This window comes from Pithys albifrons, chromosome 9 (assembly GCF_047495875.1).
Source record: "Pithys albifrons albifrons isolate INPA30051 chromosome 9, PitAlb_v1, whole genome shotgun sequence".
NCBI classification, from domain to species: domain Eukaryota; kingdom Metazoa; phylum Chordata; class Aves; order Passeriformes; family Thamnophilidae; genus Pithys; species Pithys albifrons.
Window position 1 is genome coordinate 26,034,940 of NC_092466.1, and position 25,012 is coordinate 26,059,951.

Genomic DNA, 25,012 nt, shown 5'->3' on the forward strand with positions numbered 1-25,012 from the left:
TCTACTGCCTGTAAAACACTCCCCTTTGTAGGAGAAGAGAGAATTTTGCATGCTAAATATTGAAAACTGTATTTTCTTCCACATAACTTGTCAAAGAGAGATGAGGTCCCAAATTCACCGATGTGGTTTACAGTCAGTCTGGGCGTCCTGAGTTCCTCATTATGTGGGATCCTGCAAATCACGTTCCTTTCCTCTAAGCCACCTCCTGCAGTCTGACAGGCACAGGCCCTGCAGCTGCAAATCCTCGCTGGAAGCCACCTGCCCGGGAGGCAGGACCAGGTCGGCATCACAGAGGGAGCACTCCACGACGGGACACCTCTTTAGCAGCCCTGCCCCTCGCCGGTTCACGCCGCCCTAGGGAAGAGGGCTCTTCACTTCATTAGGCAGGGCCTGTACTTGTAACTCACCTTCGGGGGTTGGCACAGACCTGAGATCAAACAGTGACTCACTTGTCACCTACGGCCCCTCGCCCTGCATGTCAGGTCATGTCCCTGTGGGCAGGGGCTCGGTACCAGCACAAAGCCCCTCATCCAAGAGCATTAGTGACGGGATGAGAGGACACAGTCTTAAACTGCACCAGGAGAGGTTTAGGTTGGACATGAGGAAGAATTCCTTGACAGACAGGCTGCTCAGGCATGGCCTGGCCTGCCCGTGGGGGCGGCGGCTGCTGGACGTGTCCGGGTGTTCGGTCACTCGGGACTCCATGACCTCAGAGGTCCTTTCCAACCTAATTGTTTCCGTCGATTTCTGTGGCCTGAGTTCTTGGCACTTAAAAGTCCTTCATGGGATTTTACTCTCTGGCCTGTTTGCCCCCCACAGTCCTTGGCAAGGACTCATTTACCATTTCCATACGGATTGCTGGGGCCACAGCAGCCGGTTCGTACGGGGGCTGCCCCGCGCCTCCTGCGCCGCGGTGCTGCGCTGCCGTGGGCTTGCGGGAAAGTAATTTATCCACAAATACGTGCACAGGGGCCGGTTCCAGGTTCATGCCCGGTTCCCGGGGCCGGCGGGACACCGTGTGCGCCGGCAATAGCGCTCCGCCGCAGCCGCCGCGCCCGGAACTTCGGGTGCAGCCTCTGTTTCCGAGTGGGGGCTTTGCAGAGGGCCGGTCGGTGCGAGCACACGTGGAGCGGCGGCGGGACCGGCCCGGGCCCGGCCTGACCCGACAGGGCTGTGGAGCGGGGCCGGCACGGCACGAGACAGCACGGGGTGTGGAGCGGGGCCGGCACGGGCACGGCACGGGACAGCACGGGGTGTGGAGCGGGGCCGGCACGGCACGAGACAGCACGGGGTGTGGAGCGGGGCCGGCACGGGCACGGCACGGGACAGCACGGGGTGTGGAGCGGGGCCGGCACAGCGCGGGGTGTGGAGCGGGGACGGCACAGCACAGCACAGCACAGGTGTTCGGTGGTGGCACGTGGGGAGCGGCCCCGGGTAGGGCCCTCTCCCGCCCTCAGTGCCCGAGAGTACCCGGCCCCTCCGTGCCGCCGGTACGGGCCGTGCCCCTCGCCCGCCGCCCCGCCGGGGCACTGCGGCCTGCCCGGAGCCCCGCGGCCCCGGGTCAGGGCCCGGCTGCTGCCGAGCGCTCGTGTGCGGCCGCACAGGCCGAGAAGGAGCCCCTTCGCCGAGCTGGTCAGGGAGTGCTGGCGCGGCGAGCTGCGCTCCCCCGGGTGTGCTGTGTGCGCTGTGTGCTCACTGCGTGCTTTTCCTACGCCAGCTGAGTCCAGAATCGCACGGAGGAAATCTGCGTCTTCCTGATTGTAAACAGCTGTTGGAAGAGTACGATGGAGGAAAAAGAGAAAAAGAAGCATCGTGCAAAGCACAGCGGGCCAAAGGCTGAGAAGAAAAGAAAACGTTATCTCAACGACCTGGGAATAGGAGATGAGGAGAATGCACGGAAGAGAAACCCCAAAGCCTTTACGGTGCAGTCTGCTGTGCGGATGGCCAGAACTTTCCACCGGTAAGACGTGGGAGTTGGTTATAGACATGGGAATTGGCTGGATGGACGGGTGTTGGCTGGAGTTTGTTGCTTTGTGTGAAAGTACACAGAGTGTAATTTTTGCTGGTGTGTGTACATGGCTTCCACCATTCACCAGGTTGTGTTGTAGTCTATGTCTGTGTCAGAAGTGTGATGTTTCTGCATCTCTGTTACGTGGTACAGCTGAGTTAATCAACGGGAAAATTTATAGCTCCTTGGACGTAGTGGGAGTTCCACATACGTGTTAGTATCTGGGCTCAGGGTGAACCTTGGTGTCCATTTTGCAAATGAGGGCTTTCAGATAAGAAATGTTACTGTTTATTATGTTCCTGTATTTATTTGTTACAAATTTCTTCCCAGAACTCAGGATTTGAAGACTAAAAAGCATCACATTCCTGTGGTTGATCGTACTCCTTTGGAGCCACCTCCAGTGGTGGTGGTTGTAGTCGGCCCTCCCAAGGTTGGAAAGAGCACTGTAATAAAATGTCTCATTAAGAACTTCACAAGGCAAAAGCTGGTTGAAATCCGGGGTCCTGTTACAATTGTTTCAGGTGAGAACAAAGCAATAGAAGTGCTTGTTTTGTGCTTCTTATTTATCTTGCTTTCAGAGGTAGGATGTGTTCATGTTCTTGAAATTTTCAGTCATTTTGAAAAAAATCATTTGAAGGATCAGTATGATCAGGCATCCTTATTAATAGTAGAGGAAAAGTGAGATTTGGACTTTGCGGGACTTGTCCCTCTAAACTTGTTTTTCACTGTGCTGAGATCCCAATTCTCTTTGGTTTTCTGGGTGTTTTGTTTTTACCTTTCTGACTTTTTCCCCAGTTTCTTCCACCCCCTCATACTTTTCACAAGTTTTCCTTTTCTACTGGGTTCTGTTTTCCCTTTTGAACTGTTTTTCTCTGGCTCTACACCTTTCATATTCTTTCAGGTTCCCTGTCCTATAATCCTGTGTTTGTGTACCTTTCTTAAGTCAAGGATTACTTTGCCTAGCCAGTTCCAGTTACATTTCTCCACCTCACACCCTGGTCAGTTCCTTTTTTAAGTTTTCAGTCGCAGTTTCCATTTGTCTTGGTTTGTTTCTGAGGTTCTGTGCACAGCCCACAGCAGCTCAAGGCACAAATTCGTGTGGGAGATGTTGCTTGAAGACAGATAACTGTATGTTTGGTACAGGTGGACTCTTCAGAGACTTCAACTAATGACTCATTTTTGCAAGGAACAGTTGACAAATATGTGAAGGAAAAAATGGAAAGGAAAATTCATGTGATTTCCTAATCGGTCTAGTGGGTGTCAAGGGTTGAATGTTTTAGGTGATAAGGTGAAGAAATAACTTATGATTCCTTTAAAATTATCAGGTTGAATGCATGTTTTCAAATAAAAAGATATAATTTAGTAGAATTAAAACCACATAAAGACACTTCTACAGTGGTGTGGGTTGGATGATCTACATGTTAAGACAAGAGTTGGAGTCTCAGATACCCTTCAGGAACTTCAAGAATGTGACCTGAAAAGAAAACAATGTACTAATTGGTTTGCTCCCACTGTTTCAGGTTTTGATTCTTAATTCTGCTTTCAGGTAAGAAACGCAGGCTCACTATTATTGAATGTGGATGTGACATCAACACAATGATTGACCTGGCTAAAGTTGCTGATTTGGTAAGTTAGCAATGCCACATGATTTCTACTGTAATTGTGTTGATACTACTGCTTTTGACTGGACTACACCAATGTCTGATTTCTCTACCCATTGCTGTCAAAGGCAAAACTGTTTCTGGTTTCAGAGGGAACAGGACTTAAGCTTGTTGATAAAATCTAATGTTCTGAAATGACCCCTTGGACTTGACTTGTGCTGGAGGTGGGGGGAAATAAAGTAAGTGTGTGTGTGTGTATGTTGGAAGATGTGAAAGAAGGGAAATGGAACTGAATTTCATTGCTAATGCAACTGGTAAACTTTTAATGGAAGATCTTGTAACAAGCCAAGGTGATACAGTGACTTTTCATTAAGGAATTTGATTAAACTATATAAAATCTGAAAATGATTTCTAATCCAGAAGTTTTCAACTGTCTAAAGAGATATGTATTAGTTTACTAGGTGTTTTTGTTTTTAATGCACTCTGATGTTGCCATATTTGAAGATCATTGTGTAGTAAGCAACTGATTTCGGTGGAATGTGGTCACTATTGTAATTTCTTGGAATTTTTCTAGGAGGGGATAACATTACCTGGTCTTGGGGATCCAGTGCATGATCTTTAGAATTTTACTTTACATGTGGATTTGGAGTATGTTATTCATAGCTGATTAGGTTTTGGGATTCTCATATAAGTATTAAGTATATAAATATCTAAATATATGTGTGCACTGATCTAGATACTGTTGGGCTTCCATATTTTCTACCTGAGTAAAGGAGATGTATTAAACAATGCAAAATTTTTCTGTTGGTAGATGTGATGAATGTTGAAGATTCTGTGTGCACGTGGTGATGCTGAGTCTATTTGGTGTTATTGTCGGGGAACTGAGATACTTACTTGCTTGAGGATCTCTGTCATCAGTTCCCCTGCGTTTTAAGTTCTCTATTGTTGAGACCCTAATACAACTTTGCTTCCCTTTCCATGTGATTGTTGGCTGCTGTTTTCCTGTGTCAGTGCATTTTATTGTTGCTGAACAGTAGCTGCAAGGTGTGAACTAAGTATGTCTCATTTTAGCACAAACTTGGCCGTAGAGGAATTAGTGCATCCAGGACAGAGATACAAGGATGTTATTAATGTTCTGAGGTGTTCTTGAGAATATTGAAAGATACCAAATTTCGCATGTTTTATATTCACCAAATAAACTTTTTCTCAGGTCTTACTATAGTACTGTATGTTATTACATTCCTAGAGTAGCCTTATTCTTCTAGAATTTTCTCAGAGAAAATCAGCAAATCAAGTCTGTATAAAGGAGATTTGATTGACTGGAAGAAGAAATTTTATTTCCTAGGCCCCACTAACTTCTAAAGCAGCTAAGATCTATACTTTAATTAAAAAGCCAAAGTAGATTTTCAGGTTATATGACAAAAAAATACAAAACCTTTTGCAAGATTTTGGTTCCCAAGATGCTTATGACTTTCTAGTCTTTGAAATTAGCTCATGTTGGCCCTGTGGTATTGCTATAGTGACATGTGGATTTTGTGTTTTCAGGTTCTAATGCTTATTGATGCCAGCTTTGGATTTGAGATGGAAACTTTTGAATTCCTGAACATTTGTCAGGTACATGGATTTCCCAAAATTATGGGAGTTCTTACCCACTTGGATACATTCAAAAACAACAAACAGTTAAAGAAGACTAAAAAGAAGTTAAAGCACAGATTCTGGACTGAAGTGTACCCGGTATGACATTTAACATTGATTTTTTAATATATTTTGCCTTATGGAAGCTAAATTAAAAGTGGGGCAGTATTTAGGTGTTTATTATGTTCTTATATCTTTTAGATAATACTGAAAGTGAACAATGTTGATACTGTATCAGGTTATGTCATCTGTCTTCTATTTGCTAAGATTCTTGTGTGACTGTTCTCTATCCCAGTGTGATAAGCTACAAACTGTGCTACTAGTAAAAGGTCTGCTATGCAGGTGCTGTGCAAGAAAGATCTGCTTGTAGGCCTATACAAGGTCTTCTGGATGTGAGTGGTTTTCCTCATAGATTTAGAGGGCAATTTTCAGGTTGAAGTAAACTAATTACTGTGATCTTTTTAGAACCAATTGTAACCTGCAGTTTCCAATTATGATTTGCAAATTAGATTTCCACTATTCTTTTTTTATTTTTTTAATTTTTTTTTAGGTATTAAATTGATGTTTAATGTTTTTATGTTTTTTGAATATGTTTAGGGTGCTAAGTTGTTTTATTTGTCTGGGATGGTTCATGGAGAATATCAAAAGCAGGAAATTCACAACTTGGGACGTTTTATCTCAGTTATGAAATTCCGACCTCTTACCTGGCAAACGTCTCACCCGTATGTTCTCGCAGACAGGTGTGTGCTTTTCTCTCTCTTCTTCAGTTTCAGTGTGGGTAGCACCTGCTGTTTGAATAGGCTGTAATATTAGACCTCAGCTCTGTGTCTGAATAGGTGTTTAGTGTTAGGGTCGCTGTGAGAACCTTCTCTGCAGGTTTGGGCCATTAGCTTTAGCCATTCAGTTTTCTCTTATGTCAGATCATCTGTGTATATGTCTGGTGTATTGTAAACACTTTTCAAACACAGAAGGACAAATTAAAATAATCCTACTTGGTAATAATTATATTGAATTTATGTGGAAAAGAAACAGCGTTCCAGCAGTTAAACAACTGGTGAGTTTGTCCTCTGAGTTACTCAGAATATGCCTTCTCCGTCTTCATGTGTAGCATTTGTTTCACAGTCCCTTTGGAACATAAAAGTAATTTTGATGGTGGCTGTGCCTGCTTGGGAAATTACCTCACCTTTCATGTTTTGTTGCCAGAAGGCTTACAGTTATGACTAAACTCCCACAAAAATCAAAGGTCCCTGGAACAAACCTCTTTCAAAGCTCTAATTCTTTTGGGGAAATTGTCAGAGAACTAAATAAGCATCATGTAAAAGTCATGAGAAAGTCCTGCAAAATGCACAAAGCAAAGAGAGGGAAAACACAAAAGAAATATTCCATAGTTTTTCAGTAATATTGTTTTAGGCTGTGAACTGTTACAGTTACTCTGATGGTTGGGTCAGTTTTCAGCTGATCTGGAGGCAGGACATGTGTCCTGTTCTTTTCCTTGGCTGTGCGTTTGTTTTGCCTGCCTTGTGCAGTGTTGGAAGGAGTTTCTCCCTCATCTGTCTGCAGACAGTCATTTTCCATGGTAGCTTTTGTGTTAGGGAAAAGAAGGTACCGTGGGGCTGCAGGGAATGTGACATTTAGCTTTTTGCCCTCCCATGGCAAAATTATTTTGAGGAGAGTTGTGTGGGCCAAGTATATAAACAGTAGTTAACAGTAGTTAAAATGCACTATACATTTATATACATTTACTATACATTTATATACAAATGTATGTACTTTTAAAATATAATTTTAAAAAGTTTTTGGAAGAAATTATTTCCATGTTTTTTTATTTGTAATGACCATTCTACTTTGATTGTTAAGAGTCTGCAGAGCACACAGTGGCAGCAGTGATGCTGCAGTTCTCTTTTCTTAAATTACCTTTTTTCAAAAGTTAGTGTTGGGACTGCTTGATATTTTAACTTTCATTTTGAATGTTGGGTAGAATGGAGGAGTTGACAAACCCAGAAGATGTTCGAATCAATCCCAAATGTGATAGGAAGATATCACTTTATGGATACTTAAGAGGAGCACACCTGAAAAACAAAAGTCAAATTCATATGCCAGGTAATTTATCAGATTCGTAAAACTCCTTCTGTACTGATCTATGAATAACAACATGAAATGATGTGTATCTTCAAACTGTATGTTTTAAAATAGGTTTTTCTTTCTAATACATGTTATGCTTTGGAAATTATTTTTCATAACACATGTTTTTGTGAAAATAAACATTGTAATTAGTTTTAATTATGCAGTTTTGTTGCAGTGCTAAACACAATATTCACAGTGTTTATAAAGTTTTTCAAAGGTGTTTCACTTCAAAAGGTCTCTGAAGTGCAAAACATGCCAGCTCTAATAATGAAAAGTAAATTCAGCTTATGTAATACTTCTCATTCTCATTGACTAATTTAAGATTTTAAGTGAATGATTTAAATTAAGAAATATTTCAATAGTAAATTTACAGACAGCTCAGAATAGTGAGTTGCTGGTCTTCTTTTAAAAACAAGGAAACAAACAAACTCAAAGCTTTGCAGGATTCTGGGAAATTTATATATATTTCTCTAAGTTCAGTGGTAAGGCAGAAGAATTGGATGTTTGGTGCAGAGCCTGCTATTGATAAATCATTGAATGCCACAATGTGTTTGGTTTGGGTTTTTTTTATTCTCTTAACAGTGAATTGCACAAATTTCAGAATCAAAACTTTGTGCAAACCTTGTTTCTTCCTTTGTCTGTCACCCCAGGTGTAGGAGACTTTACTGTGAGTGATGTGAGTTTCCTGCCAGACCCCTGTGCTCTCCCTGAACAGCAGAAGAAACGTTCTTTAAATGAGAAAGAGAAACTCGTCTATGCCCCTCTTTCAGGAGTTGGGGGCATTGTATATGATAAAGATGCTGTTTATATTGACCTTGGTGGAAGCCACGCTCATGAAAAAGAAGAGGTAAGAGAATACTGGTGTTGATTTGAATTCTCTTGCAAAATGTAGTTTTTATCCTTTAGAGTCTCTAAGTGGTTAAAAAGAAGTTTCAAATAATCAATCTTTATCTATCCATAGTGGGTAATTCCTTTTATTTTCTCCTCCAAGGATTTCAGAGAAGGGATATTTCTATTATCTGCTATTGTGCAAAACATTTGGAAGGTTAGTTAATGATAAATACTGAAGTTTGTGTAATAACTTTCGAAACACTGACTTAAGATGTATGAAAATGCCTGGTACTGAGGTATTGTCACTCAAAGCATGGTGATTGTGGAAGAACACTTACAGGATTTCACTGGTCAAAGGGAGAGATGGAAAATATTTCCTATAAACAAATGGAATTCAGGTTTTTTTGATCTGTATTGTGCTAAATGTTAAATACCTTTGGGTCTACGGTAATGTGTGCTTGCTGGCACTTACTGTAGTGTTGGCATACTGTGAAGGAGTCCCTCTTTAATTTTTCTTGGTTCGCTATTGTATGCATTGTTGAAATGTGAAGAGGGGAAGGGAGACCTTGCTCTTCTGAGGAAATGTTTGTTTGAAATGCTCTGCTTTCTTTTCATGCATGTTTCTGCTGGTTTAGACCGGTAAACTGATAGCTGTTCATTAGATAATTGTTTACTCATTTTAACTGAAAAATGCAAAATCTTGGCTTTCCAGGAGGAAGTGAGACCAAATCACGAACTCGTTCAGAGCCTCATCTCCACACATTCAGCCATTGATGTTAAGATGGCATCAAGCAAGGTCTCTCTCTTTATGGACTCCAGGCCCTTGTGTTCAGAAGATGTAGGACAAGAGTAAGTTTTGAATGCTGAGCAGTGTTTGAGCATGAATGAATCTCCAATTTTCAGACTCTAGTTTAGGAAGAATTCCCAGTAGAGCATAGTTAGTAGAATGGCATTTTGTCCAATTCTTCCTCTTCTGAGATTACTCATGTACCACGTGTATTTTGAGATAGACATAATTGGTACTAGAAAGTTTTGCAAGCAGTATAGTCCTGCCTTCCAGGGATTTTTTGCTGATGTAGCCCAAGTAGCATATTTCTGTTTTTCTTTAGAGTTTTAGAGAATGTCAGTCATAATCTTCGGTAAAATTGATTGTATAACCATTTTCATTTCATGGTAAATGAAGACATTTCCTGAAATTATTTACAGCTATATCATAGGGTGTATTCTTGAATTAAGAGGTATTTTATACTTGAAGAACACCATTGACTTTCTGTTGTTCTCCATCACCTCACTTGTTTTTGGAAAAAAAATGTTCCATTATTTAAAAATATTAACATGAAGTTTCATAGTTTCATTAAAATTTTCTTGTACTTTATCATCTTAATCCAAATGTGATTTTTGGGAAAACAGGTTTGTGATGCCAAAGGAAGAGAGACAGCTTGATTTGAAAACAGGGAGAGTACGTCGGAAGGCTGTGTTTGAAGAAGAGGAGAAAGAAAATGATGATGCAGAAGGTGATGAGGAAGATGATGAGGAAGAAGAAGCAATGTCTGAGGATGGAAGTGATGACGATGATGAAAATGATGCTGAGGAAGAAAGTGAGAGAGAGCTATTAAGGGAAGAGATGGCTGTTAGGAGAGCCAAACGTATAAAAACAGAGGTGGCTCAGGAAGAAGCTGTGAATGAACTGCCAGCATTTGCAGACAGTGATGATGATCTTGAGATGAGTTCTGAAGAAGAAGGAAAAAGTGCCCCTGAAGACAGTGAGATAGAGGAAGATGGAGATGAGGAGGAGGAGGAGGATGAACAAAGAACTTGCAAAGATGAAAGCTCAGATAGTGAATTTGAGGCTGCAAATAAAAGGGCTGAATCTAAGCAGTATGATGTAAATAGTGGACATACAGAAATGAAATCACAAAGCTTGAGTCACAGTCTGAAAAGAAAAGCAGTGCTCACTACAGATTCAGGAAACTGCACAGCAGAAGAGGCATCAGAATCTGAGGCTGAAAACTCTTCCCTTGATGAGGGCGATGATGAAGGAGGATCACGTGATGAATTAGAAGCTGAAGAGTCAAATAGCAATGGGTTTCAGCACAGTCAAGCAAAGAAAGCTGATAGTGTTAGACAGACTAAACTAAAAGCTGTAAAAGATGAGGATGATGATGTGGAGAATCTATTGAGAGAGGAAGAGGAGTATGAAGAAAAAACAGATGTTTCTGCTGATACAATGGGTAGGCTATGAATGTTTAATTTTTACTGTCCATTTTTAGTTGGATCAGTTGTTAGTAAATACTATATAATCTTGTCTCTCGTGTATACATATATTTATAGTTGTTAAGTGGCAAATTTCAAGTTAGGAAAGTTGGAATATCTGTTAAGTCTTTCATTTGCAGTGTAGTATGCAGGTCTCAAGTTTCCTTCCTGTAAAATGTAGGTGATCAATTTTATAAACTTTATTGATTTTTTTTGGTTTCTCTTTAATCTTTATAGCTGTATGTGTAAAACAAATTATGATGCTCTATTAGATTTAGAAAAACTAAAATATTCTTGGGGCAATGTTACTAGAATGCATCAACTACTCACTGAGCACTGGAAGAGGTTGCCCAGAGAGGTTTTGCAATCTCCATCTTTAGAAATATTCAAAAGCCATCTTGATATGTTGCTGACCAACCTGCTGTAGGTAACACTGCTCAAGCAGTGGGTCTGGACAAGATAACCTCCAGAAGTCCCTTCCAACCTTAAACCATTCTGTGATTCTGTGAAGAAGATGTGTATCATCATGAGCATAATCAGATCTACTACTATTGCTAATAAATTCTTAAAATTTTGTCCCGAAGTTAGGACTTGTCATAAAAAAAAGTCAGTGATGTGATTTGTTAGCCACAATTTATTTTTCTGTGTATAAATGGAGTATAGGTAAAAGAAACTGTGGGTTGTGTCTGCACTTCCTAAGCCTGTTGCCATGTCCTTATTTAAATTATTTTTGTAGCTCCTAATTCTTGTTCTTTTCTGGAGATAGAATGCAAATTTTTTCCCTTGTCAGGTGCACTTAAGTGGAAGGAGGACCTTACACAGAAGGCAGCTGAGGCCTTTCTAAGACAGCAACGTTCAACCCCCAATCTTCGTAAACTTGTATACGGAACAGGTACAAATTTGTCTTAATATATGGTGGCTTTTTAGCTGTTACCAACTTTTCAAGTCTGAATATTTGAGCCTTGTCTTTTGGTGGGAGGCTTGAGGAGAGTAAATTGACTTTTTAATTGCAGATGCTTGTAATTGAAATAAAGATGGTTTTTACTTCTCCAATAAAAAACATTTTTGAGCTCATTTTCCATACTTCTCACTTATTACTCGTGTTTTTTGTTACAGCTATTTCCCCCAAACATTTGAAGTTTGGTCATTTATATAATCATCTGGTAGATACTGTACAGATTCATTGTGGTAATTGTGTTTCATAAAAGGATGTTGTTTCTTGGCTGTTTTCAGGAATTTCTATCTCACAGTGATGGTGGAATGTTTTCTCAGCCTTGACTTAGTATTATCATGTTGCTAATGAGGTATTTGTTAAGGAAAAATAGCTAGCTGGCTTAAAAGGACGAGAAAATTGGAATTTATGTAATTTGTCCTGTTCAATTCACAACTTTTCCTGTGGTTGTGTGAGTGTACAAACCTCTTCATTAAAAACCTTTGTAGGACACAAGGAGAATTTGGCTTTTGTAAACCTTCCACAGTGCAGGAGTGGGAAGGTTTTATGACAGATTCTCAAGTCTGCTATTGTTGATATACAGACAAGTTTAATGTCCTTCTGGTTCACAGATAAACAAACATCCCGTGTTGGCTTACTAGGCAATATTTTTTTCAGATGATTCCAGTTACGCAAATAACTGGGTCAGTGTACCTTTTTCTTCAGCCTTTTCTATTTAAAACTATTTTTAATTTTCATCTTCTGTTTCCTCAAACTACTGCAGGTAGACAGAAGAGAGGTAGTTAATTAGTGTAATGAGTTAATGAATGTAATGCGTGTGCTGCGGGGAAAATCATCACAGTTGTATGTTTGATGTAGCTGTCGAGGATGAGGACCATGACAGCGACAATGCAGATGATGAACTTGGAGGTTTGTTTCGTGTCAGCCGTCCAGACAAAGAATCCAAACAGAAGGCTAATGCTCTTGACTGCTCCAAATTTCTGATAGAAAAGCCACAAGATTGGGATTTAGAAGAGGTAATACCATTGGATAATTGCTTCTGAATGTCCTGTGCTGTTTATGTCCTGGCTGTCTCATAAAGTACTGCTGAGTCGTCATTGAAAACAGACCTATGGGAACTATGGCCAGTGTGTCTTATATTCTGCTACTTGCTGTCATTAGAAGTAACAGATTCCAGGGTCTGTGTTTACAGGAGTAGAAAGTTACAGTAAATCAGTTTAATTCTTGGCTTTGATGAATATCCAGTGGATCATAATTTGCTATGTACTCACCCAAAAGTAAACCACAGGGGAATCCTGAGTGAAAAGACAATGTGCAGTAGAGACCTTGTTAGTGTAAAGACCTTTGTGCAGGAGTTAAGTTGTTTTCACGCTCCTGCTTTTGCTGAGGCACTGTGTAGTTTTGATATTGGTGTTTAAATGTGGAGCTGCATGCGAGGATCTCAGGGTGTCTCTGAGGTGGTATCTCTGATGTGGAAGTGAGGAAAGTGTTGGAGAACATTTCAGCTGATGTCAAGCTGTAGCAGTATAAGGCAATAACATTATGATTTTGCAGGTTATGAGCAGTATTCGAGACTGCTTTGTTACTGGAAAGTGGGAAGATGATAAAGATGCAGCAAAACTGTTGGAGGAAGATGGTATGTGTAAGACTTCTAAAACTGATTAATGAATACATGATCTCGAAGAAAAGTATGACTTTTTACTTATGTGTATAGAGTATTTTTGCCTTAGTGATATACTTGCACTTTTTTTCAAACTATTATATTAATTATTACATAGATACTAATATAATTACACATTGCTATAAAAGTCTGTACAAACAGTATGCAAGTACCACATTTGGAAAATTTACTTTCTGAAAGAGTATATAATTTATATTTTGAAAGGGAGTCCTTAGTTGATACTTGGATATGCCAGCTTTGAAATATGTAGCTGAGTTCAGCTCTTCATCCTTCATATATATTTCATTCTGTTGGATAGTCATGGTAGAATTAAACAAATGCTTCTTTAATGGGAAGACAAACTTGTCATTCATGTTTGACTGAAAAGTGAGATCTGTCTTCATATGTTTTGTAGGTGTTGGTTTTTTTTAAATTAGGAAACACTTAGAAAATGTTAACAATGTGGCTGTATTTTACATGCAGCATGTTTGTGATTTGAAAGGTTTCTGTAAGCATTTGTTTTTAATCTAAGAATTATCAGCTATATATATTTTTTTATTAAGCAGGAGCTCAGTTGTTCTGCTGGTATCTTGTGTCATTAGGGTGCTAACCAATGTACAATGTGGTCCTTTGGGATGATCTACACTTTATTTATGTAAAAAGGAGGAGCCACTGGAGTTCAGCTGAGAATTTTCAGCTGAAGCTGTAGAGAGGACAAAACAGACTTGTAAAACTGTTGATGGGAAGAAAAGATATTTGGACTGAAACTAATCTACAGAGCAGTTCAGAGAAGTGCACAGTACTGAAAATGTGAGAAAGTGCGGAACAATACGACAGAATGGTTAACTAACAGTCCAATATCTTGGGTGCTTATTGTTGCAGAAGAACTGTATGGAGACTTCGAAGATCTTGAAACCGGTGTTGTGCACAAAGGAAAGTGTGCTGCTGAAGGAGATGAGGTCTGATCTGCATTTTTATGTTGTTTAACCATGTACATGTGTATGAGTTTCTGATCAGTGGTAGGTGTCCCATGTAATAAATTCAGTTTTTGTAGAAACAATAGGAAAGAAATCAGTGATAACGATAAAGAAAAGATATGTGTATTCCTGACTTTAGAACTTATAAATATCTAGAAGGCATGTTTCTAGTCTGAGTCTGAATTTTTGTTTAAAGTTAATTATGTAGGAGAAGTCACCTCACTTACTTAACAGTAGGTGTCAGGCTTAATCAAGAGCTGGAGGATCTGGAGGCAAGAGAGAAGTATTTTAAAACCAAATGTAATCATAACTGTTTGTACTCTGTCATCTCATCTGATGCAGAAGATTATAGCACTCTGTTAAACATAAAATTGTGAAAACTTGACACCATTTGCTAGTCATTTCTCTTATCTGCATAAAGGAGGCTGGCGGAAGCAATTTTATGCTTTGGCTTGGATATTTTCCAAGGACATCTGTAGTTGTCTGTAACAATTGAAACTGAAAAATCAATTTTTTTAGAGCAACTTGATGGCTTTGCCTTTCATTATAAAATTAAGGGTAATGGCATAATTCTGGCAGTTTTCAAAATGGTCTCCTCTCTGGCCTCTGGAGTGCTACCTTCCAGCACACTATTAGTCAATGCTATCAACTATTTTTTTTCTCTTTCATTATTTATGCTTATATTAGCCCTAGAGTAATAGGTAGGTCAGTTCTAGAGTCTGTTTCCTTAAGTTAAAATGAATGTTAAGTCAAAAAAGTTCTCTCAGTGAAAGGGAATATGATTAGATCATGAGATCTTTTGGTCACTGCTGAAATTGTCTCCTTGTATGAATAGCTTACTAATTTCTGTCTCAAATTGAAATATTTTTCAAATGTCTAATAATTTGCATTAGGAAAAGTATTTATTGATAATGTATATTAAAATGCTGCTCACATTGGGTTGTTTACAATGAACCATTTTACATGTTTGGCAACTTATTGTTGATTAGTCTGGAAGTGAAGAAGAGGAGGAAGATGAAAAAATGTCCAAACCAGATCCCGAGGAGGAGGAAAAGAAGAAGGAGCGTATGGACAAGAAACGGAAACTGAAAGAAATGTTTGATGCAGAGTATGATGAAGGGGATGCCACATACTTTGATGATCTTAAAGAAGAAATGCATAAACAAGCACAGGTATAAGCTGTTAATTTAACAATTTATCTGGCTCTGTGTCTTCAGAAATACCTGGACAGTTTGACCCCCAAAGGTTTTTTTGTGAAGACGTGTGACACTCATGAGCTAATTCAGAAATATTTGCTAGTGGCCTTCTATGCTTGAACTTTTTCTGTTAACTAGAAAGAAAAACAAGCCAAGCAACTGCAAGCTTAACTTAATCTGAGGGCAGTGGTTAAATCACTGAATAAGCTAGGTTGTGTCATCTAAACTTTCATCTACTTTAAAAATTTGCAATTGAAAAAGAAGAGGCATCCTTTTATGTGTAGGAAGGTGAAAATCTTTCCAATGCTAATTTGTGCCATGTATTTTCTTGGTATTATTTTTAGTGTGATTTTCTTGCAATGTTATTAATTAAGGAAGTTCTGTGTGACAGTCCTTTTCCTCCAACTGTCAAGTTGTTTTGAGGAAAAAATAATTATGACTATTGCTTTGTATGTGTGGTAGAAGTCTTCAGCATAGCTGTATCCAGAATTTGAGGTGTTGATTTTGTTCCAGGCCTTTCTTTTTTTAGATAAGAACTTGCAACCTTAAAAGTAGCTTCTTTCTTTGACTGACTTGGAAGAACATTGCCTTCCATTGCTAATAACTTCAGTGTCTTCTGACAAATTTTTGCCCTAAGTATTCATTAAATTAATCATTACCTTCTTGCATTAGCCTCTGTCTTAAGTGATTGTATGAGCTCTGGTATGCTGATTTACTAAGAGCACTTAAAGCGTAAATAAGGACATTTCAGTGAAGAATAGAAGACAATTTACAACTGGCCGCTTGAAGTCTGTTACAGAAATACATATCAGCAATACTACTGTGGGATGAAAGGGCACAGCTTTCAAACCAGGAATGGGCAAAAGCTTCTGGAAAAACAAACATGGAGCAGATTTGTGCTGTATCTCAATACCTTGAGAAGTGATTTTAGTAATTGCTGTGCTTAAATAGAGTTTCTTACTGGTATCTGAACATCAGGAGGTATAATAACAGGAGGGTGAGACTTCCTTGTTATTCACAAGGATATCTTAAATATTTGCACAATGTCTACATTCATGTGGTACAGGAGAGCTTTTGGTGATACACGTTGTGAGGATGCACAAAAATATTTTTAAGCTGTTCAGTAAGATAGGAGCCCAACCTGCTCATAGAGTGACACCCTAAAGATGAGAATGTTAACTTTAAAAGATACTTGGGCTCCTAAATAAAAAATGTCCTTTTGACAGTTGTATCTTTAAAACCCAAAGTCACCATTATGAAAGGTATAACAGAAATCACTCAATCATTTGCTTCTTTTGGGTACTGTCTTTCAAGTAGACTAACAGGCCCACTTGGGATTTCAAATTGGAAGGAATTCATGGTGGCAGAGATCTTGCTCTGAATAAAAAGTCACAAAACCTATCAGATCTTTCCCCAAAAGATTTATATAAATGTTAGCATGTTTTAAATAGAACTGGCACTTCATGAACAAGTTGTTAATACTGGAATTTTGTGAAACACATGGTGATTTTCTCTTTGTCACGTAGCTTAATCGAGCGGAATTTGAAGATCAAGATGATGAGACCAGAGTGCAGTATGAGGGTTTCCGGCCTGGAATGTATGTTCGAATAGAGATTGAGAATGTGCCATGTGAATTTGTCCTGAATTTTGATCCTCATTATCCTATTATCCTGGGTGGTTTAGGCAACAGTGAAGGAAATGTTGGATATGTACAGGTATGTATCCAAAGCTGCAAGTCCATTTTATATTGGTACGGGTCTGCTTCAGAGTGTCTGGAGTTAGTACTTTCCGTCTATTAAAAATGTAGTAAACACCGAGAGAGATTTTGATCTGTGTCTCCTGGAAAGGCGATTTCCTTTTGACGCAAACTACCTCTACAGTAGCAGATGCTGGATTTTTACAGACTTAATTGGACAGCTGGAAAAGGTTATTGTTGTTTAGTGTTCATCTCTAGAGGTGTCTCAGGACTAAGGTCTGATACTGTGATAAATGTTCATCTGCAGAGATGTCTTAGGAGTGATACTGTGATTGCTAAATTGCAAACATAAATTGTAGTCTGAGCTTTATGGTCTATATATATGTGACTATAGAAATGTTACTAGCATATTTATAGATTCATTTTTTTAATATAATACCTGCTTGTATGCGTACAAACATGACTTCACAGTGAGTGAAATGCTGATTAATCTTTCCAGTCAACCCAATGTTAATAAGAACGTTTGAAGATAGAAAGCTTACTGAATAAAAAATTCTAGTGTAGATAGAAGTTGCTTTCAGTCATTCCTGAAAATTAAGGCTTGAATTTCAGAATTCATGTTGCTATCCTGTAGTAGCATTGTTCGTCTTTCTTTCTAATCAGTTGCGCCTGAAGAAGCACCGATGGTATAAGAAGATACTGAAGACACGTGATCCCTTAATCCTCTCACTAGGCTGGAGGCGCTTCCAAACGATCCCCATGTTCTACATTGAGGATCACAATGGGCGTCACAGGCTCCTGAAGTACACACCACAACACATGCATTGTGGAGCAGCTTTCTGGGGTGAGGGCACTCTGGAGTTACTGTCCTGTATCTCTTAGTCATTGTAAATGTCTCAAGCTTTACAGAAATTGTCAGGAAATATAACTAGTAGCTTTTGGAATTGGAAGTCTTTAAATTACCCCATGAAATGTAAAATGACACCAAATAGTGTGGGAAAATAGACAGTTGCCTAATGTTTGTGAATTTTGAATGATTTGTGAATTATTTGAATGATTCTTGAATTATTTGGCTTTAATCAAATTCTAAATATTCTGCTAAGTTATATCAAAGAGGAACCTGATTTGTTGGCTGTGTGCAGAGACATTGCCACATGTGATGGGCACAGCCATTGTGTGGGTACCTTCTTGTTAACCATTCTGTTAGCTTTGATGGGACTTGATACGTGAGTAATACTTTTCTTTGGTTTTATTCACTGAATGTGATTTGACATGTATTTCTAAGCTTTTTGATTTTAAGTAGAGGCTAGATACTGTGTAGTAAAGTTTTTAATTTTAATTTTCTTGTAGGGCCCATCACTCCTCAGGGGACAGGATTTTTGGCAGTTCAGTCTGTCAGTGGCACAACGGTATGTTTGTTATCACACAATGTTGATTACTGCTTTCTGTGGGTATTTGAGTAAAATATATGGATTTGGGGAAGAGGGTTTACATATGGTAAAGCAGTGTAGTTGTAGGAACTGCGAAACTAGGTGAACTCAAGATTTTGGGAAGTGTATTGTGAGAAAATGGGACACTGTGGAGTGTTTTTTTTTTTTAATTTTTATCTGCTGCACTGGAAATAACAAATACTGCTTTATTATTTTCTGGGGAAGGATTTATACCTACTTGATTTTCAGGTTCTATTGAAAAAAATTGTCCTCAGTGGGATTTCTCTGTATCATGTGAAAAAATGTTTGTAGATACCTGAATAAAGCCTGTGAGGGACTTTATAAGAGGCCATGAACTTGATAGGTCAAGGGGTAATGGCTTCAAATTGAAAGTAGGTTTGAATTAGAATTTAGTAAGAAATTGTTTACTCTGAGGATGGTGAGACTTCAGAGGGTGGTGAATATAGGTTGCCCAGACAAGTGTTCAAGGCCAAGTAGGATGAGGCCCTGAGCAACCTGATCTCATGGAAGGTATCTCTGTCCATGGCAGAGGTGTTGAAATGTAGGTGATTCTTGAGGTCCCTTTGATCCCAAACCATTCTATAATTCCAATTTAAATAGTGTTAAAGCGCTAAGGTAGATTTATGTTTGAAGACCATGTATAAGGAAAGCTTTGCATGGCATTGTAATGAGCTCGACAGTATTTAGTGCGGTGTTTATTATGTCCTTCCTATTGCACAGTCACTGTGCAATATGTATTAAAAGGCTGTTTTTGCCATGTGCCCCCAGAGCAGTGTGCAAAGCACCTCCCCTTTGAGACTTTCTGTCTGAGGAAGATTGTTTCATACAGAGAACACAGTGAGGTAGATAACAAGGACTCTTAGATTGCTTCCAAGGTAATTAGAATGGCAGTTCGGAAAATCTCATTAGTGAATTGTAAGAATGTTATGTCAGCAGCACCTCAACTAGTCTCTACTAGTCAGTTTGCATTTTCCATGCTGCTGTACTCCTGTAAAGGTTAGAAATTCTGAACCCTTAAAAGCAGTGAAATGTGGAGTGCAAGTCCCCCGCAATATCCTTCTCTTTAGACTAAACTGGAGAGGTAGTAATTTGATGGGTGGACTTTTTAGTGGATTAGTTGGTTGAGTGGCAGCATCTGGAGGATAGTGGTCAACAGCTGTTTCCCTTATGTACATCAGTGACAAGTGGTGTCCCTCAGGGCTCTGTACTGGGTACCAGCAATGTTTGATGTCTTCATCAGTGACATTGAAGAAGAGAAGGCTTTGGGAAGACCTCATGGCAGCCTGTCAGTAGCTAAAGGGGGCTTATAAGAAAGATGGGGATAAATTTCCTAGCAGGGTCTATTGCAATAGAACAGGGGAGGATGGCTTTAAATTAAGAGTTGATTTAGACTAGATATGGGGAAGGAGTTTTTTATAACATGGGTGGTAACACAGTGGAATAGGTTGACCAGAGAGGTGGTGGATGCCCCATCCCTGGAAACATTCAGTGTCAGATTGGATGGGGCTCTGAGCAACCCAATTTAGTGGCGCATGTCTATGCTCATTGCAGAGGTGTTTGACTAGATGATCTTTAAAAGTCACCTAGGTGACCTTCCAATCCAAACTATTTTATGATTTTGTGATTGTAAATGGTTTCCTCACTTCCTGATAAATACCCATTCAACAGTGTCTTTTGTCTCTGCATGTTTCAGCCTGACTTTCGGATTGCTGCGACAGGAGTTGTGCTTGATTTAGACAAATCCATAACTATTGTAAAGAAATTAAAGCTAACCGGTTTTCCATTCAAAATTTTTAAGAACACTTGTTTTATTAAGGTGGGTATGTATACTGTAAAACCACATGCACTGATGTTAGGAATGAAACCTGGGATTGTCTTTCCTGAGGCAGAAGTTCTCCATTATTGTTGCATGCTGTTCTGGATCTCAGTAGCTGTTCGTGCTTTTTTGGTCTCCCTTCAGTGTGGTCTCTATTGTTGCCAATCAGACAAAAATTCTGGAACAGTCTCTTAGTTCACATTCAATGTGATTTTTTTTTCCTTCTTACCCCCTGCTTTCTTCCTAAAACTCACTGATTAGCTTCCCACAGTAGCATCTGGAGGGTGTGAACCTGTCCCTGGTGTCATTCAGTCAGTTTGATCCCACTGAATTTCAGCTCTGGAATCAAAGATGACTTCTGTCAGTGCTTAAGACTTCTCAGTTAGAGCTTAAAAAGTATTTGGGATAGGAAGTGTAGCTGAAGTGAATGTTCATTGACCTTCCAGCTGTCCAGGCTTTCAGGCTCAGGAGGAAGTTTGGTTATTCTGCATTTGGGGCAGGAAGCAATTAAGTGGTGATCCCAGCAGTGAAGCACTCAAGTATTTGCACTAGGCATAGACAGATTTTTTTCTTGATTTCCTTGTGATTTGCGAAAGAAGCGTAAATCTTTGAGAGCTGTGTAGTATTAAGTAAGAGTCTCACAGCTAGCAACTTCAGACAGCTTGCTTGCTTTTAAGGTATCCTGTGTTCCAGCAAATGAAAAAACTCTAAAGCTTCTCCTAGATATGTTCTGTTTTAGAATTTTAAATATATGCATTTAATGCTTATAATCTTACCTTAAAGTCAGCTCAGTGGGTTTTTGGTATGGTCAGCTCTCCTAGCCTAAAGATAATGTTATGTTCCTGTTTCTTTATAAGATATGCCTGTGGGACTTAGTTTTTGTGGCCTACAGAGAAAAACAGCATCTTGAATGATGATGGGTAATTCACATTTTCAGGGAATGTTTAACTCTCAGTTGGAAGTGGCTAAATTTGAGGGAGCAGCGATCCGTTCTGTGAGTGGTATCCGAGGACAGATCAAAAAGGCCCTCCGAGCTCCTGTGGGTGCTTTCAGAGCAACATTTGAAGACAAGTTGCTGATGAGTGGTAAGTTGCACTTTCCATGTAAGTTATCACACAACTTTCATCCTTCTTCACAGATTGGAAAGCTGTGTCTCAGAATTCTGGAATCTGATAATTAAGATGTGAATTCAGAGAACATTAAATACCTGGTGAGATGCAGAATGAAATTAAAAAGAAGTACATTTTATGTTGGATTTCTTTCTTTTATAATCAGAAGTCATATAGTATACAGATGAAAAGTTTGAGTTGAAGACATACATATTCAAGTGTTTTCATGTTTACACATCATGGTGTGCCTTTCTCCTTGAGCATGGAAATTATTGGTACAAGTGCTAGAAGGACATTTTTGTGAGAAATTCAGACTGGCATTGTAGCTCCAGTTAACTTGTAATCTTTTGGAAAAATTGTGTGTGGGGTAGTTATCTCCTATGTTTGCTGAGGATCACCGTGACATTCAGAATATGAGATTATACTTTTTTTGGTTTATATTACCTGTTTTCCTAAACCCATTGAAATTATGAATGGTGTAGAGTAAAAGCAAACTAATTCTTTTATAGGTAGAGGAAAAGAAAGTTGTTTTTTGTCAGTAGTCATACAGGCACAAATACATACATGACCTCTGTTACTAGTTCTTGAATAGTGAATAGATGGTGTTCAGCTGCCTGCTTTTCAGGAATATGTGCTGTTCATGCCTTTATGGGGTTTTGCAGAATCCAGGTGACAAATAGTTACAGTGCTTTTACCAGAAGTTGAAGACACGTGGTGTATATACCAGATACAATACTAGCTCATTGTCTAGGTGTCTGTTCTATTCAGACAATTTTTGCTTAAAATGTGGATGTGAAGAACTGTTTTTTTAGAGCCAAGTAATGTTTCCTTTTCTTTCAGATATTGTCTTTGTGAGGACTTGGTATCCTGTTTCTATCCCAATGTTTTATAACCCTGTAACATCCTTGCTGAAGCCAGCAGGTGAGAAAGATACTTGGAGTGGAATGAAGACAACAGGCCAGCTGAGGTATGAGCGAGGCATCAAACTGAAACAAAACAAGGATTCTCTCTATAAGGTATATGGCCATTTTGGAGTTGTTTGGGTTTTTTTTTTCTTCTTATAAACTAGTGATCATAGTCAAATTTGCACTGTGTGTAGGCCTGTACATATGCATGTGTGATTTCATAGTTTTATCTACAAGGCACAGTCCTGGCATGAGATGGGAATAAAACATTGGAGAGCAGATTGTTGAGGGTCAGTAAAAGTTTAAAAAGTAATCTGCAGGCTAGAAGTCTTCTCCAGAAACTTACTGAGACTTCTACCATAGTAATTGGGTTGAACATACTATTCACAGATCAGTGCAGGGGTGTTGGAAAATGGGTTTGGAGTTTTGTTTTGTTTTTTTTGTTTTGGTTTGAGTTTTGCTTTGTTTGTTTTGGGCTTTGTTTGTTTTTTTGAGGGGTGTTGTTTCTTTTTGGTTTGTGGTGTTGTGTGGGTTTTTTCCTCCTGAAAGATGAAAATAAAATAAAAGCGTTTAAAGATCAAGAATCTCATCTATGTTCTATATTCATTCTTTTAGCCTATTGTGAGGGAGAAGAGGCATTTCAATAAGCTCCACATTCCCAAAGCGCTGCAGAAGGCACTGCCTTTTAAGAACAAGCCTAAGAATCTGGAGAAGAAAGGCAAGACTCCAAAAGACCAGTGGAGACCAGCTGTTATCAGGGAGCCTCATGAAAAGAAGGTAATTATCACTTATTCATGAAGGGTAAATGAGTTGTTTAAAACATTTCTAACTTTTATTTTGGCACTTGAATCTACTGCTAGTGCTAAAGACATATATGCTCCTAGTGGAAAATTGTCACCTGCATATTGTTCATGTTCCTTTTCGGCACACAGTATGTATATGGAACTGTCACTGAGTGGATGGTGTCTGTTTTTTAAGACTAGATCACCTGAAGCCTCAATATGACTTTTGTTCTTGTCACAGCACTTGCAAGGTATTTCACTTGGATTTAGCGCTCTCATCTTATGGGTGACTTTAATTGGCAGCTGCAGTTTTTTACTTGACTTGTCATTGCCATGCATTATTAACATAGACAGGATTTGAAGCAAATACTCTGCTTCAAAAATTAGAGTGCTTGCAAAGGCAGGAAGATCCAAACTGCAGTTTAAGTGTTCTATAGTAGCAATTAGGCATAGCCTTTTAAGCGGTATCTAACCAAAATCAGAGCTCACAAAAATGATAGTTCTGATTAACTTCCTAACAAGATAAATAATTAAACCATTTTAGAAATTGGGTAACAGGTGCAGAGATAATTAGGGACTTGCTTTGAATCTCTGGTTCATTATATGTCTCTGCTGAGGTTAAACTGTTTCTTACTCAACAAAGCTGAGCTGTGTGTATATTGAATATCTATTTTCTGTTTTAGATATCAGCCCTACTCAGTGCTTTGAGTACAGTGAATAATTACAAGATAAAGAAAGCCAAAGTAAAACATCGGGAACAGCTTAAAGAATATCTCAAAGTTAAGCAGAAGGAGGATGAACAGAAATTCAAGAGGCAAAAGGAGGCTAAGAAAAAAGTCTATCGCATACTGGGACAAAGGGAGAAAAAGAGGCAGAAGTCAAGCTTGAAAGGATCTAACAAGGGAGAGAAGAGTATGTAAAATTTCATCAGATTTCAGGCCACATGAGAAAATAGGGTAGCTGTGCAATTTTCTGTTGAAGAAACAAAAAGACCTTGGACTACAGTAGATATGCTTTCAAGAGAAGAAAGACTGCAAATATGACCTTATTCACACTTTGAATACACTTGGCCATGTATATAAATAAGATGTAGAAGTACAGATTGTGGGTTTTATACATGCATAGTCTTGAGGACTTTGTATTTCAGTATATTTCTATGCATACTGCATATTCTATCTAACCAATAAAGTATTTTGGTGTCAATTGTGTAATATTGTTTGTGTTTTGTCAGTACTAGTGGACTTCTGTGGGTGAATGTATCCAAATATGTTCCTGTCTTGGCAGTACTTTGATGCATTTTGCTCTTGCAAATCTTTTATTAAAAGGTGTGAAGATCAACTGTTAATGGGTAGGAGGTTTGGAAATTCTGTCTTTGATGTGCTGGCAAATGCCCTCAGAGTAGCTCACTCCTGTGCTTAGATCATCAGGTCCTTCATGAAAGCATCTCAGTTTTTTTCCACTTCTCACTAGGCATTTAGCAGATCCTCAAAATAGTGTTCCCTTCAGCTCTTCTGCTATTTGGCCAGTTTTAGCACACTGAAACTGTCAGTAGATACCTCAATGACTGCAGCTTTCTGGACAAACAGTATCAAGCCTTTCCCAAATGTGTGCAGCTCTTTGTGATTTTCTGTGGGGTAAGCACAGACTGAGTAACTTGCTTCCTTTGGGAACATCTTCCTATGTCCAGCCAGCTTGGTTTGATGCCACAGTGTTAAGATGAATGAAGAGAAGTGATGGGTTTCAGTTCTGTTAACTGAGAGTTGAAGTCTTTCTTTGCATGACAGAAAGCTTTGAGTATCATTCTGTTGGAAGAGCAGAGGAATTTCTTTATGCCATACATGGCATCAAGTACTTACTGTGATATACCTGTTTTTAATAGTTCATCCTCAAACAGGCAGTGGGTCAGATAACATCAGTAATTTCTTGGTCCCCTTCCTGAATTAGTTTACTCTTTGTCATCAATTTGGAATTCATTATTACTAGTCTGTAGTAATATTTGCTATCTCAGATGTAAGA

General features: G+C 39.1%; 1 protein-coding gene across 4 annotated transcripts; it reads left to right on the forward strand.

Annotated features, from left to right (window-relative positions):
- Positions 1–1,103: 1,103 nt before the first annotated feature.
- BMS1 (BMS1 ribosome biogenesis factor) lies at positions 1,104–24,199 on the forward strand. Of its 4 annotated transcripts, none has more exons than XM_071563532.1 (23): positions 1,104–1,209; positions 1,718–1,960; positions 2,339–2,529; positions 3,555–3,634; positions 5,155–5,343; positions 5,842–5,984; positions 7,223–7,344; positions 8,019–8,215; positions 8,912–9,048; positions 9,610–10,430; positions 11,243–11,344; positions 12,263–12,420; positions 12,959–13,040; positions 13,947–14,023; positions 15,031–15,213; positions 16,764–16,952; positions 17,597–17,777; positions 18,284–18,342; positions 20,078–20,200; positions 21,138–21,285; positions 22,150–22,325; positions 22,830–22,991; positions 23,680–24,199. In XM_071563532.1, exons 2-23 carry the CDS (start codon positions 1,785–1,787, stop codon positions 23,914–23,916), a joined length of 3,933 nt encoding a protein of 1,310 aa, XP_071419633.1. In that variant the 5' UTR covers positions 1,104–1,209; positions 1,718–1,784; the 3' UTR covers positions 23,917–24,199. The 4 variants fall into 4 exon arrangements, with proteins under 4 accessions (XP_071419633.1, XP_071419634.1, XP_071419635.1 ...); XM_071563533.1 differs by having other exon boundaries at positions 1,207–1,291; XM_071563534.1 differs by lacking the exon at positions 1,104–1,209 and adding an exon at positions 1,266–1,335.
- Positions 24,200–25,012: the final 813 nt, after the last annotated feature.